Source organism: Salvia splendens, chromosome 9 (genome assembly GCF_004379255.2).
Source record: "Salvia splendens isolate huo1 chromosome 9, SspV2, whole genome shotgun sequence".
In the NCBI taxonomy this organism is placed as follows: Eukaryota; Viridiplantae; Streptophyta; class Magnoliopsida; order Lamiales; family Lamiaceae; genus Salvia; species Salvia splendens.
In genome coordinates, this window is record NC_056040.1 from 4,028,617 (window position 1) to 4,043,196 (window position 14,580).

At 37.7% G+C, this 14,580-nt stretch overlaps 3 protein-coding genes across 3 annotated transcripts; 2 read left to right on the top strand and 1 right to left on the bottom strand.

Moving 5' to 3' along the window:
- Positions 1–681, top strand: LOC121748140 (zinc finger protein ZAT4-like). The gene has a single exon (XM_042142366.1). It carries the CDS (start codon positions 1–3, stop codon positions 679–681), a length of 681 nt encoding a protein of 226 aa, XP_041998300.1.
- A 1,837-nt stretch (positions 682–2,518) lies between these two features.
- On the top strand, positions 2,519–7,652 carry LOC121748753 (cysteine desulfurase 1, chloroplastic-like). Its single transcript, XM_042143249.1, has 10 exons — positions 2,519–2,821; positions 2,890–3,023; positions 3,111–3,270; positions 4,033–4,219; positions 4,790–4,935; positions 5,046–5,118; positions 5,210–5,273; positions 5,392–5,491; positions 5,835–5,993; positions 7,358–7,652. Exons 1-10 carry the CDS (start codon positions 2,621–2,623, stop codon positions 7,526–7,528), a joined length of 1,395 nt encoding a protein of 464 aa, XP_041999183.1. The 5' UTR covers positions 2,519–2,620; the 3' UTR covers positions 7,529–7,652.
- Positions 7,653–11,363: 3,711 nt separating this feature from the next.
- On the bottom strand, positions 11,364–13,262 carry LOC121748141 (exocyst complex component EXO70E2-like). The gene has a single exon (XM_042142367.1). It carries the CDS (start codon positions 13,260–13,262, stop codon positions 11,364–11,366), a length of 1,899 nt encoding a protein of 632 aa, XP_041998301.1.
- Positions 13,263–14,580: the final 1,318 nt, after the last annotated feature.

A 14,580-nucleotide genomic window follows, 5' to 3' on the forward strand; every position in this document is an offset into this window, starting at 1 on the left:
ATGGAAGAAGTTGATCACAAATCAAACCACAAGTGCAAATTCTGCCGCAAAATGTTCCCCTGCGGCCGGTCCCTCGGTGGCCACATGAGGTCTCACTTGATCGCCTCCAACGACGAACCATTGTGCACGAAAAAGAAGACGAAGAAGCGATCTCAAAGGTACTCGGACGATTCCTCCCTTGATCTCTCCTCCTCGTCCGAGCAGGAGGAGGTCGCCTTCACCTTGATACTCCTCTCCATGGATTGCACCAATTCCGACTCCAACAACAATAACAGAATCAAGAGCAATCGGAACGATCAATCCGAGGTTAACAAGTTTAGGTGCATGATTTGCAACAAGGCCTTCTCTTCCTACCAAGCATTAGGTGGCCACAGAGCCAGTCACAAAAAGTTTAAAGGTTGTTGTGCTCCCACCAATCTTCAAGATTGCAAGAAAAGCAAAGATCATGAGTGCCCAATTTGCTTCAAGATCTTCCCATCAGGCCAAGCATTGGGTGGTCACAAAAGATCCCATTTGATCAACACCACTGATCATCTTCGTGTCGAAGAGACACAAACTCCACAAGTTCGACGTTTCCTTGACCTCAACTTGCCTGCCCCGGTCGAGGAAGAGTGCAACGTTGAGTTGAAGCCGTGGTGGATTGGCGCGGCTCGGCCTAATCTCCGGCTGAAATGTGTATAGATTCATTCATTTTTGTCATAATATTCTCTCTATTAAAATGCTTATTTTGCTTGTTATTAAAGCAGACAAGTTGTTGTTCGATTTTGCTCTTAACAAAATTGTGATGTAGTAATTATTTTGACTTGGGTGGGAAGGGAAAAGGGTCTTTATCGTGTTCGAGTCTCGTTTTTTTATCATCCGGACGAGAATGTTGATGTTAGTATGCGTATGTACTGATGAAATGAAATACGAGACGAGAGAGGAAATTGGGCAGTGTACTGTAGTGGAAAGGAAAGGGAAAGAAGGATTTGCAAGTGAAGTAAAGGTAGTTGTTAAGTCACCTAACGTGTAACATGACTTCCCAACTCATCTCACTTTCAACTCTTAATTAATCTCAATTATGCATTAATTATGCAGTTTTATGTGTACTTCATTGACCATACCCATACATTTAAATGTCATTAATATTATAACACCACTTGTCTAAATTTATGTGGAACCGAATGTGTGATGTCGTCACTTTTTTCAATAAAGTATAGTTTGATCGAGAAGGTATATACGATATTAGTACAAAACTTTAATGATAAGCATACCTACCTATATACAATTTCATGTGAGAGGTAAAAATATGGATGCATCGAAACTGTACAATTCAACTCCTTCGTGATGTGACTGATAGTTAATAATTTACGCGATCAGGAGGGAATATGGAGAAAACTCGAAATTCTGAGAGTTGGAGAAATTTATATAGTACCAGCACCCTCAATACGATTTAGTTTATGTGATTGATTTATCGAGGATCTAAATCGTTTGTTTGTTTTTTCTTTATTTAATTAGTTTTCTAAATGAAACGTAAAAATGGTGTAGTCACATAATTGCATTTAGCCCAATAATTCATTGAACAAGCCCATAAAAGTGTCATGTATAATTTAGGTGAATATCCATAATATCATATAGGCCCAGCAAAGCGATTTATCGCTAATTAAATCAAATTCTTTGGTGAAAATTACAGTTTAATTCCATAAAGATGTTAAATCCATGCCTCATATAATCAACACACAATGTACCAGTAATATTCTGGAAAAATGAAAATAAAAACAATCCAATTAATAAATAGACAACTTGGTGTTGAACACCCTGAGTCTAGTGAAGTGATTTAAGTTTGTTCGGTTTGATAGACAAGATAATAATGAGATACAATATAAGATAAGTAATGATGAATTTAATCCGAGACTATATTCATATTCAATTTTATACTGTTATTTGGTTACCAAGATGATATCAAGATAATTGTAATAAGATGTTTAGTTAATGAGATTAATAACAAAATTAAGAGTATTAATTTAGATTAAGATGATATGATAAATTATGAAAATTTTAAATTAAATAATGAGCTAATTGAATAATAATAATATTTACTGATTATAAATATTTAACTAATTAAAGAATTAAAATATATATTAAGTAATTATCTAATTAAATCAACAATTGTAATCACCTATGTCATTTTCTATTCCATCTCCTACTACATACACACAAACATAAGTGTTACAATTAAAATATACCAACAATTAAAAAAATATGAGGCGTGACTGTGACGTGGCTGAGGCATGACAGTGATGACTAGGCCCGAAACTGTGCTCGTGCATTTCCGCCCTCTTTTCTTACTATTTTAATTGTTCTCATTTCATCCCAAATACTACATTCTTTCCACAGATCGAATTTCACATTCAACATAAAAGTAATATTAATCCCACAATTCGAATTGAACATTAAATTTCTCATTTGTCAAGTCATACCTCCAGCGCATCACGTAGGATAAATTTGCGTCGGAAATCAATAGAGTATTGTTGGAGTAAAATAAATTACGCAGTACTATCATTTTGTGGTGCTAACTGCTACACTAACTGCTACCACCCCTACTTGACTTTCGGCGGCGGCGGCGGCGGCGGCGGCGGCGATGATGATATTATCTATGGAGGCCGTCCTCATCAAACTCCCCTCCTCCCTCCGCACCATCCACCCCAACCCTAACCGCACTCTCCGCACCGTCCCCTTCGCTTCCTCCTCCTCCGCTCCCTCACCTCTTTCAACCGACCCGCACCTCGCCCCCGGATCCCTCGCGCACCTCACCCGCCCCGACTTCCCCATCCTCCACCAGGTACTACTTCCCCTTCCTGAACCTCCAATTTATCAGCACTTGTTTCAATTTTTGTTTTTATCGCGCAGGAGGTGAATGGGAAGAGGCTGGTGTATTTGGATAACGCCGCCACGTCGCAGAAGCCGGCGGCGGTGGTGAACGCCCTGCGGAATTATTACGAATTCTATAATTCGAACGTTCATCGCGGAATTCACTATCTCAGGTGAGTTTTTGGAGGAAAAATATTTATCGGCGAAGGTGTGTGGATTGTTTGGGGTTTCAGTTAGTTTGTTTTGGTGTTGTTGTGTAGTGCAAAGGCGACGGATGAATATGAGCTGGCGAGGCAGAAGGTGGCGAATTTTATAAACGCATCCGACTGTAGAGAGATTGTGTTTACGAGAAATGCTACTGAGGCAATCAATTTGGTGGCTTATAGTTGGGGGCTCTCGAATCTCAAGGAGGGAGATGAGGTATACAATTTGCCTTCTGACTGTTTCCTTTTCCAATTAGCTTCTAATTCAGCATATTGATGATTGTCAATTTGAGTTGATTTAGATGGCTGCTAAACAGAAATTTTATCTTTTCTTGTTGTGATTATAGATAGGAACTGACTATTGTATTGTTACATGGCCAGAATTTGTTGTAATTTCTCATCTCAATGCCTTGTACTGTCAATTGAGAAAAATGGCTAACCCAGTCTATATCACTTGAGACTTGACTCATTTCAATGTATCAAGTGAAATAGTCATGGATGTAGGGTGAATACTGAATAATTTGTTTGTTATCATGGAGTCTATCCAGGCTTTCGCAAAAATAATACTCCCTCCGTCCCATGTTACTCGCACTTTTCATTTTAGGCCGTAAATTTGGGATTGATTTTTTAGTATAATTAAATTAGAATTTCAAGTGTAACGAGACATCACTTAATAAAGGAGCTCTTAACTTAAACTAACATATTAATTAAATGCATTAATTCTAACTTAACTATAAATAGTGTAAGGTGTTTGTGACGAGCCGAAAAGCAACAGTGCAAGTAACATGGGACGGAGGGAGTAAAGTATTGATCCTTGTGTGTTTTTACCCTCTAGAACTGTCCCTTGTTTTCTTTTAGAAGCATTCAGAATGATGGAATAAGGCAAAGTATGAAGCTCTGCGAAAATAGGTCGAAATATTGCAATGCATAAGTATTTGCTATGGGTTAGAATTAATAAGTAATGATTCGTAACTTTCAGGTTATACTTACCATCGCTGAACATCACAGTGCTATTGTTCCTTGGCAATTTGTGGCTCAAAAGACTGGTGCAGTGTTGAAGTATGTAAATTTAGGAGAGGATGAAGTTCCAGATGTAGAAAAGCTAAGAGAAATGATCTCAAAGCGGGCCAAACTTGTCGTTGTTCATCATGTCTCCAATGTGCTGGGTTAGTGAATTGCTACCATGTGAAGAGGGAATAACTGTTGACTGTGACGTGGATCTTATTCAACTAAAATAAATTATTTCCTTGATTCCACTATTTTGTTTCTGCACGATTCATGGAATTTTTTGGACTTCATCAACTCGTATGCATGAAAGAAACCACCTTTAATTGGTGTTATGACCAGAATTCTTTTAATTGTCTGCATGATCTTGATCTAATTGTAGTGTCATTTTTTGTGCTTGTGCATTAGACCTCTAATATCAATGCATTGCTGTTGGTTTGCTTGCTAATGTAGGATTCTTACAGAAGCAACTTTTTTTGGCCTCCTTGATTTCTGGTCCTGTTTTAAAAATTTTGGTCAGCTAGTATCGCTTCTATTTCCTTGGAGTGGATATGGCATACTGAAATCAAGGCCAGATTTTGTAGATGTTTGCATCTGGACATTTTTTAATTACTTAAAATGATAGTACTAAGGTTTACTCTGACAAGATGCTATTTCTGTTCAAGAGCCTAATAACAGCTCTTATGCATGACAAGTTCACCTAATTCTTCTCATTTCCGCCTTTCCCACAGCTTCTGTTCTCCCAATTGATCAAGTGGTAAGCTGGGCTCATGATGCTGGAGCCAAAGTGCTTGTTGATGCTTGTCAAAGTGTTCCTCATATGGTGGTTGACGTGAGGAGCCTTGATGCTGATTTCCTGGTTGCTTCGTCCCATAAGGTGAAGTCCTTTCCGACCTTCCACTGCATTAGATTAAGTCAATGTCAATATGTGTTAGCTCTCTAGTCTTATAAGTAAGTGTTTGAAATGAAGAATTAATCATGCTTCAGATGTGTGGGCCTACAGGCATTGGGTTCTTATATGGTAAAAGTGAGCTCTTATCTTCCATGCCTCCTTTCTTAGGTGAATTCTCTCTTTTCCCTTTCCAGTGAGTCATGAATTTCTTTTTTTAGTATTTTTAAAATTTCTCTCTAAACTTCTTACATATTATCAGGTGGTGGTGAAATGATATCAGATGTATTTTTAGATCACTCAACCTATGCTGAACCTCCATCTAAGTGAGTGTCTTATGTGTCGATAGATCAATACTTATTAGATGTAGCCTGTAATTCCTTGATATCGTACTTGTATGCTTATTCAGTATATAAGTTACTAACCTACTTCCCACTGCAATAGATTTGAAGCTGGAACTCCTGCTATTGGAGAAGCCATTGGATTGGGGGCAGCAATCGATTATTTGTCAGCCATTGGGATGCAAAAGATTCATGCATATGAGGTAAAGTGGCCATTTGTTTTCCCATCACCTTGCTCACGGTTGGTGTTTTATTCCACAAGTAAAAGCCCACTCCTATTGGAATACTTGTTCAAGTGTTACTTATTTGCACATCCTTTACCACGTCATTCAGGTTGTAAGACTCACTAAGTAATATTCGATCACATGAGTGCTTATCCTTGTCTATTAGCTATCGTCGTGACTCGTGAGCTACACACTTCGACTCTGCTATTTAGGAGTCGAGTATTTTATTTTCATTTCAAGTTGATCATGTCTTCAAGACTACTAGGACCCAGGTGCCAGCACCATCAACAATGAGCACCAAGTTTTTCTTTTCGCTTTGCAGGTAAAGCTAGCGAATTATCTGTATGATCGACTGAGCTCAGTACCCAGCGTCCGTGTCTATGGCCCTAAACCTTCTAGAAGCGTGACCAGAGCAGCATTATGCTCTTTCAATGTGGAAGGTGTTCATCCAACCGATATTGCAACTTTTCTCGACCAACAGGTACAGACACTCTAAACTGTCGTATTTCGACTCTCCAGCATATATATATATATATATATATATATATATATATATATATATATATATATACAATGGCGGATCCAGGAACAAATTATCGTGGGGTCGAACAAGATAGTAAATATTTATTTAAAATAATTGTTTAAATTAATTCTTTTTATAAATATATTTTTTAATATAAATAATTCATGCGAGTATCGATATTCTTAAAACAACATACTCCACTTTCTTCGTCCCGTTATAAGCGAGACTCTTCTTTTGGATACAAAATTTAAGAAAAAGACGTTTATGGAGCTAACTGAAGAAAGAATAAAATATGATCTTAGATAAAACAAAGATACAAATAAATAATAAAGTAAGAGAGAACAATTATGTTATATTACGTATTTTGACAAAAAAAATGACATACACATAGCATAATTTTTCTGTAACATACCAAATTTTTAAAGATTTAAAAAATTGAATATGAATAATAAGGTTGAAAATTTAAATTATAAAACTAAGAGTAGAAGAAATTAAGAAATATTTACTTTATATAAGTAGGTGGTTAATTTAGATAAATTGATTTTGATATACTGTAAAAAAAATATTACTACTACTACTACTATTTAACATTAATTGATAAGATGAGAAAATATTTTTAATGGACTTCTAAGAATTAATTCAAATAAAGAAAATATTTCAAAGCCCATTTTACAATTAGATAACATATTTAAGATATTTAATCTTTTAAACTTAGTTAAATTTATTGATGCCGGTTTATTCTATTTCACGAGTGAATATAGGGATGAGAAAACAATAATGACATCCCCAATACCATTCCTCTTTCTCTTCGAAAACAAAAACCACGGAAGGACTCTTCCCCTCCAACTCATTCGTTCTCGACGACAGTCTACCTATCCGGCTGCCTCACTTCCTTCCTTTCTCTCTGATCAATCTCCTCATCATCTCACACAGCGTGAGGACGTGAGGTGGGGGCGGAGACGTGAACGCCGTAGGGTCGGAGGCTGAAGAAAGTAGCTTTCCGGTGCACTCCGTGGCAGGTGGTGGGGTCGGCCGACCCTGCCCGACCCCACCTGGATCCGCCAGTATATATATATATATATATATATATATATATATATATATATATATATATATAGGGAGATGATCAAAATAAGTATGTGTTTAAATCCAGAAATGCAGACCAAATCTTGGCCCTAGGATTAGATGATCTAATGGTCAATAATTAATAAAAAACACGGAAGATCATAATTAAGCAATTTTAGGTCATATTATAATATTTAGGTATATATATATATATATATCCATTCTTCTACCTTGTACTATTTGTTTTCCTTCTCCAGCATGCCGTCGCAATTAGATCAGGTCACCATTGTGCTCAGCCTCTTCACCGGTATCTTGGGGTGAGCTCGAGTGCTCGCGCTAGCCTTCATTTCTACAATACAAAGGAGGATGTCGATGACTTCATCAATGCCCTCTCCGACACCATCGACTTTTTTGCATCTTTCAAGTAGGGAAAAATGGTGTAGAAGAAGACAGATATGAATATTGTTGACATATTATGTATTTCTAAATAAGGAATAACAAAAAAGTAACAAGTTTATGTTTCGAAATAACATACGTGAAACTATTTTGGTAGGTGGGATTGTGGAAAGCGGAATTTTGCGTCAAAGTTCAGTGTGATGCATTGCAAAGTAATTTTCGTTTTTTTGAGTTATTTAATTTTTTTAATTCCACATAAATCTTTTGACGTATAAAAGTTCATCAAATGAAAACATCAATAGAAGTATAATTTTATTTTCTCAATTGAAAACTAAAATCTAATTAGCAAAATAGTTAAGGTTGATATAATTTAAATTGTATTATCAATTTGATTTTATTAAATTAAATTTACTAAACAATAATTTATGTACTATATCACTTATTTCATGTGTTGTGGTCATAAAAACATTATAAAGTGATTATAAATCGCCAAATGAAAAAATACTCAATTTTGACGATTACCACTATTGGTCTTAACCCTTAAAACCATTTTCATAATTACTACTAGTAGTAGTAGTAATAATTTCCCATATTGAGGTAGTAGTAAAATACTAAAAATTTTGCTCTTATTTATCATGTTTTTATCGTTTAATAAATAATCTTGAAACAGAGTATCTCAAGATAAACATGAAGTTGCTCGATAAAAAGAAAAAGAACGTGAAGTAGCTGGGGTAAATACACCATACATACAAAATATTTCACCAATATTTCAAATTAGTACAAAAAGTTTTAAGTTAGCACATATCATATAAAAAATTTGATTGGGGTTTCAAATTAGTACATTCTGTCAAATAACACTAACACCGTTAACTTTTTCTTATTTTTCATCCTTCACTCCACTCCAAATTATTTCTTAGTACTATTTTTTCATCATATTTGCATGATACTCCTGAAAATAAAAATCGTGATTTTATTTATTGACTAGGCTGTTGCTTGAAACTTTTGTTGTACAATGTTCTATAAACCTATTGATGTTTTAGATTAATAAGACATAGTTTATGATATTTGTTTGTGCCTTTGTGTTCAATTTGGAACATTTATTTGTTGATTCTGTAATTTCTTTTATTGTACATAAGCTGAAGTGAGATCACCTTGATTGCATGTGAGGCGGTCAGCGCTCTCACTATGAGAGTATTGGCGTATATGTTAATGAAAAAAAAACTGAGATTCCTTAGTATGACTACTGGCATGTCATCTTATCATTCCGGCCCTTTTTGTGACATTATTGTGACACATTTATAACTTGAAGAGGAACTAGGTAATGCCTTATTGGTGGTTGACTGAAGAATGTAGATGTCACGAACTAGAACAGTATCATATTTGTAATAGCAAATGCCTAATTGCAAACACCTTTGGTAATCTCATCAGGTAATATTTATGGACCTTAAGGCTGCACTATTATACAAAAAAGTCACAGTTACAATGCACAGAAGTATCTATGATAGATTGCTTGGACACGAGTTTATCAGATTCCCTAAAGACTGGTCAGGAATTGATGGTGTCATTTTGAAAGACCCTAGATCAGAATGTTGGTTATCGGGGAAGTATTTACCTGAAAAAAAAATGCTGATAGCATGTATTTTGTGGCATATGGACTTCCTGGCAACGGGAACTGCTTTTTTTTTGTTTGTTAAGTTGTTTTTCTCCCTTTGTCTAGTGAGATTGTTTGAAAAAAACAACCTGCTTATGACTACATTTTCAAAGACTATCCTACTTTTAAACATCTACCACCTGACTTCCCTACCAATGTTATGTCTCAGATTTATTACAGAACTAAAACCAAGAGATGAAGCAGTGCTAAAAAATGAAATACTACCAACTTAGAATGTCAACTCTATTATTGAAACTTGCAACTCATTTATCCTATCACATTTTTACATTTATGTTTGTTATTGAGCCCCCTCGTCGTCCACTCAGGCAATAAAATCAGTACCAATCACGGAACTAGCAGAAAATATCTAAATTCACATTTTCCTTTGTTTATATGAGATTATATCTGATTCTCCATATTCCACCGGCTTGTTTTCACCTCTCGAGGATTCATTTTCATTTCACTCAAAAGCCTCTCTATGTCTTGTACATCAGCTGTTACAAGATTACCATATGTCAGTTAAGTTGAAGGAGGAACAATGTGGGGTAGACAAACGTAGGAATCTTTTCATCATTCAAAGATGGAATTCGTCTTTTTCAAACTCTAATTAAACCTTGCTTGAATTTTCTTTATCTTCACACAAATATATGTAGGGTCCGTTACTGGTTGCATACTTTGCCTCTGCTAACTTTATTGCATTAAATGCCATGGCTTGCAGTTTCATATGGTTTAGTACTAAGGACCAGCTGTGTGTTGTCCACATTCAGGAAATGTTATTAATACTCTTTTTGAATTAAATGCTATACATCTTGTGAAAACTTCAATGTGGGTACTAAGGACCAGTGGTGTGTTGTCCACATCGAGTATATAATTCATGTACGTTTTATTACAAGCTTGTCAAGATACATGAATCCCAAGAAAATTGATAGATTTTGTATTTCAGTATGTCTTCTGAAGGTGGTAAGGTGCACTGTAGTTTCCGAATACCCAAACCATTTCTCTTGTTTATTTTGCTGATGTAGAAGAATACATGTTCCTGACAATGAAGTACAGTTGCTATATGAAAATTTAGTTTAAATTTTAAAATAGGACCATATGCAGGTAGCATATTTAGGTATGAGTTATACTTAACTTCGGTTTTGTCATTATAAAGGACCAGTTCTGTTGCCAGGGAGCTGAGGTGCAAGAAGTTTTATGGTCCCGTGACATTGTCTTATCAAATTATATGGTGATATTTCTTAGTAATACCGCATAACATTTAATTCCACACCCTTGCTGTATGATTGATATGTGGTATGAGAAAACATATGATGACGTTCGAATTAGTATCATAATGTTCTGACTTTAATGGTTGTGAGTTCCGTGCTATACTTCATCGACATTGAAATGAAACGATCAATCTAGGACAGGGTCGTCAGAATCAGGAAATGCTAGACCACTCTCATCCATGAATTAGTTTGATATACATTGAATATAGTAGCTTTTGTATGACGTGCTCCAAAAAGCAGGAGGACCAGTGGAATTGCTTCTAGAAATGGTACGGTGCTTTTCTAAAGTCTTTAGTTGAAGGGATATCTCATAGCTGCCTACTTTTGCTATTGGCTCTTTTTCTTTATTGAATCCCAATATTGCAGAAGTTTGATAATTGTGACATGGCGATGAATGGGATGAAGTTACAGAATGGTGCAGGAACAATCCAATTAGAATTAACTAGGAATGAAAACTTTGGAACTTATGCTTGCTTTAAGAATGATGTTAAGATGTTAATGAACATGCTCATGCATCTCACCTTGTACTTGTAACTTGATACTGCAAGGAAATGGTACATGGATTGATATTTTCAGGTATGTAAATTTGATTCTGATGGTTTCTCTGTCATGGTGATAAGTTTCTTTGATGAAATCTGTTTTTAAACACACGACAGATATATAATTACATATTGACGATGGAGCAGAACAATAGTCAGAAGGCCATCTCATTCAGAAGCATATCGAGAGTAAGCTCATGATGGTAATTCTATGCTGTTATTTCCCTACAAATCTTTTGTCGATAAAATATGATTGTACAACATATGGAAGTGCGCTAACACGTATAATGTACAGCTAGGCGTTACAAAATTCAGAATGTTAGCAGTCGAGACGACGTGCATACTACAGAACAACAGGCAAAAGCTTTGTAAAAACTATGAGGAATGTAAGCATTTGAAACCATCCACGTCACCTCTTCCAAGAATGGCTCAATGACTTCGATGATCCTTCAAGAAGATCCATGACGTACATTCCCAACTCCTGTTCGGTGTACTTGATGTGCTTTTCGCCAATAGAATTGATGATCTTATTGACAAAGTTGCGGTACACTTGGATAACCGTCTTGGAAGATGCTATTGTCACATCTTCACGGAGTTGAGGATCCGGGACAACCCATCTTGTCTGGCTCTTGTACAGATCCTCAAAAGCAGCGTTGAACTCTTGGCATCTCGCCTTTAGAGCTGCCTTCCCGGTTTTCCCATCATCACGAAGAAAGGTTAGTAAAGAGCTCCACGTCGTTCTTTGGTAGTACACTGCATGCTGCCGGAACATCACAATGTGTTTTCTGATCCAATCATCCCCAAAGTATGGGCAGATTTTAGAATTCTTGATCTTCTCAACCATGTAGTGGATATTGTTCATCAAAAAAATATGCTTCAAAGAAGAATCTCTGTATAAACTCGATTTCTTGTCTAAGGCTGCTTCTAAAATCGATGTGAGTGACTGCAGGTACGCTGCCAAGGCACAAGAGGGATTGGGATCCACCCGGGCAACTGTGCTCCGCTCTTCATCTCTATGCTCTCTGTCGTGCTCTTCATCTTGAAGAAGGAAATGAAGCGTATCTTCGTATTCAGCGAAGCACAAGATATAGTTGATGAGGTACTTTGTTAAGTGGTGAATCCCTCCATTTTGGAAAGGGGTAGCGGAAGTGCATGTTGCAATGCGGTTTCCTAGCTCTTCGAGGATGGTTCGAACAGATTCTCCTAGTTGCGACAGAAGCTCGTGGAACTCGATCCTGATCAACGACTCCGCCTCTTGTGGGAACAGAGCATCCAAATCCGGGATGAGATCAGCTAAAACCTCGTACATATCGAGCAAGCAGAAGAGCCATTCGGGCTTGTGGGGTCCAATCAAAACAGCGTGGCCGAAATTCAAGAGACAGAAGAGAGGCCCCCTTGAAGCCTCGAGCAAGCAAGCTGAGCTGACATGGCCGTATTCTCCGAGAACTTGGTCAAACAGCCGTTTGGCACTGCCAAGATAGACACCGATGATTCTCCTCATCGCCACACGCCATTTCCTGATTTTCGAGTTCATCTGCTTCCACTCCATCTGCTTCACGTCTTCGATGCTTAGCTGCTCCACGCAGAGGATCATCGAGTGCTCCGCGAATACATCCTTCCAGAAGGCGGTGAAGGCCAGGCAGAACTCTGGAGCATAGCCCGAGGAGAACATCGTATCCGCGATGGACTTGACTTGAGGGACAACGTCCGGGTGGATCAGATCCATCGCGCAATCCTCAGTCTCCGAGCTGCTACGTCCCTTGAGAGAAGCGTCCTCAGCCGAATCATCGTCGTTGGAGATGACAGACTCCTCGTATATCGGATGCACCTCGAAAACCGGGAGCGAGGACGCGTACTCGTGCTCGAAGCACTGCCTGTTCTGCACAAGTATGTGGATCAGCTCATTCTGGAGCCTGTCCATAGCCATATACAGAGTAGTTTTTGCTTGATCAAGAACTCCCTTACTCGTCCGATTCAGCGCCATACCTTCAAGAGACTCGGTCAATCCCTGCACCTCGCGGACCGCTTGCAAGTATTCCAAGATTATCACAGGGCCGGAAGCCCAGATCCTCGAGTAGCTCAAGTGCAGAGAGGTGATGGTTTGGTGGGACGTGATGAGCCTCGTCTCGATATCTTTGATGTTCTCTGCCTGATCATCATTGAGCTTGATCACCGTGGACAAACGGAGGCCGAGCTCGTCTAGAATCCCCCCCGCATCGTTGCCTATGACCCTTGTTGCTTGAAGGGCCTTCAGCAGGTGATACGACGCAGCAACGAGGTGGCGTTCGGCTTCCGTGATGTTTGCCATCGGTCGTTCTTGATCGGAGAGCAAAGATTCAATCTTTTGTTGATGGGAGAATCAAGGATTTTGAAGAGACTTGTGCAAGAGAAGAATCAGAGAATCTAGATGATTTTGCAGTGAATTGAAGGCATCATTCTCTTGATGATCAGCAACAAATACTTGTATAATCATGAGCAGAAATGGAAATAAACAAAGGGGGATTGATTTTGATGAAGATACAAAAATGGAGAAAATTTATAACGCGTTTTAGCAACACAGGGGGAGAAGATATTGTAAACTGAACTATCAAGTGAAGGGGAAGAAGCAAGTGAGGTTGAAATTTGAGCGGGGAAGAGAAAATGAGGTTGTTTGGGATTGGTACATGTATTTTATTTACAACCACTTCTCTCTACATTAATTGTTTGTCAAAGACTCAACTTTGATTATTTTCTTTCTCTTTTCTCTCCATTTTTATTGGTGATTTTTCTCCTTTTCTTTTTCTCTTTTCTCCCCATTTTATTGGTGTTTTTCCAACATTTACAATTTTTAATGACTCTTGACTTTGACTTGTTAATTAATGTTTTAATATTCGGACATGTCAATTTCTGTACGGTCAAAGGTTAAGATCCATGTTTTTTTGCCCAGGTTCAGGCATCTGTCTTAATATTAATACGGTAGAGTGGTAATTCGAGTGTTTTATGGTGCACTATTTAAATTTAAATTTTTGTCTGCCCAAGAAAAACTCTATTCATCATGTTAGGATCATCGACGGCAAATTAGTTTGATATTGTTCCGTTTGGACCGAGTCCATATGGATTTGTTTTTGAGTTTCTCCTAAGAGTATCCACAGTAGGGGAACCGCGGCTCCCGGGCAGGGGGTGGCTAGGCTGCGGCTCCCGAGAGCCGCGGCGCCCGCCCAACTTTGAATTTTTTATTTTTTTTAATTCGATTTTTTTTATAAATACCTCATTCCACACATTTTCACATCACACACATTTTACACCCTAAGTTTTCATTCTCTACAATTTTTATAATCTCAAAATGCAAGGTGGAGATGATAATTCCTCCGGCTATGGAGAATCGGGATACAACAACTTTCCACCTCCTCAACCATGGAGATCGAGTCCCGCCATTAAAATATACCAAAAATGAAAATAAAATAATTAATATGTGGCTTGGGCTTGTCCACTATTAGGGTGGACAAGTTTTTTTGTGGCCTGGCCAAGTTTCTTGCCCTTGGCCAAGTTTTTGTGGCTTGGGCAGGGCCATGGGCTTTTCTATTGTGGACACCCTAAAGGCCTCAAACTAACTAATGCAAAATTCAATCCAGTTAAATCACCATAGA

Coding starts and splice junctions, on each gene's coding strand:
- LOC121748140 (XM_042142366.1), top strand. CDS start 1: ATGGAAGAAGTTGATCACAAATCAAACCACAAGTGCAAATTCTGCCGC.
- LOC121748753 (XM_042143249.1), top strand. CDS start 2,621: ATGATGATATTATCTATGGAGGCCGTCCTCATCAAACTCCCCTCCTCC. Junction 4,220..4,789: donor TCATGTCTCCAATGTGCTGG/GTTAGTGAATTG, acceptor CCTTTCCCACAG/CTTCTGTTCTCCCAATTGAT. Junction 5,274..5,391: donor TATGCTGAACCTCCATCTAA/GTGAGTGTCTTA, acceptor CCACTGCAATAG/ATTTGAAGCTGGAACTCCTG.
- LOC121748141 (XM_042142367.1), bottom strand. CDS start 13,262: ATGGCAAACATCACGGAAGCCGAACGCCACCTCGTTGCTGCGTCGTAT.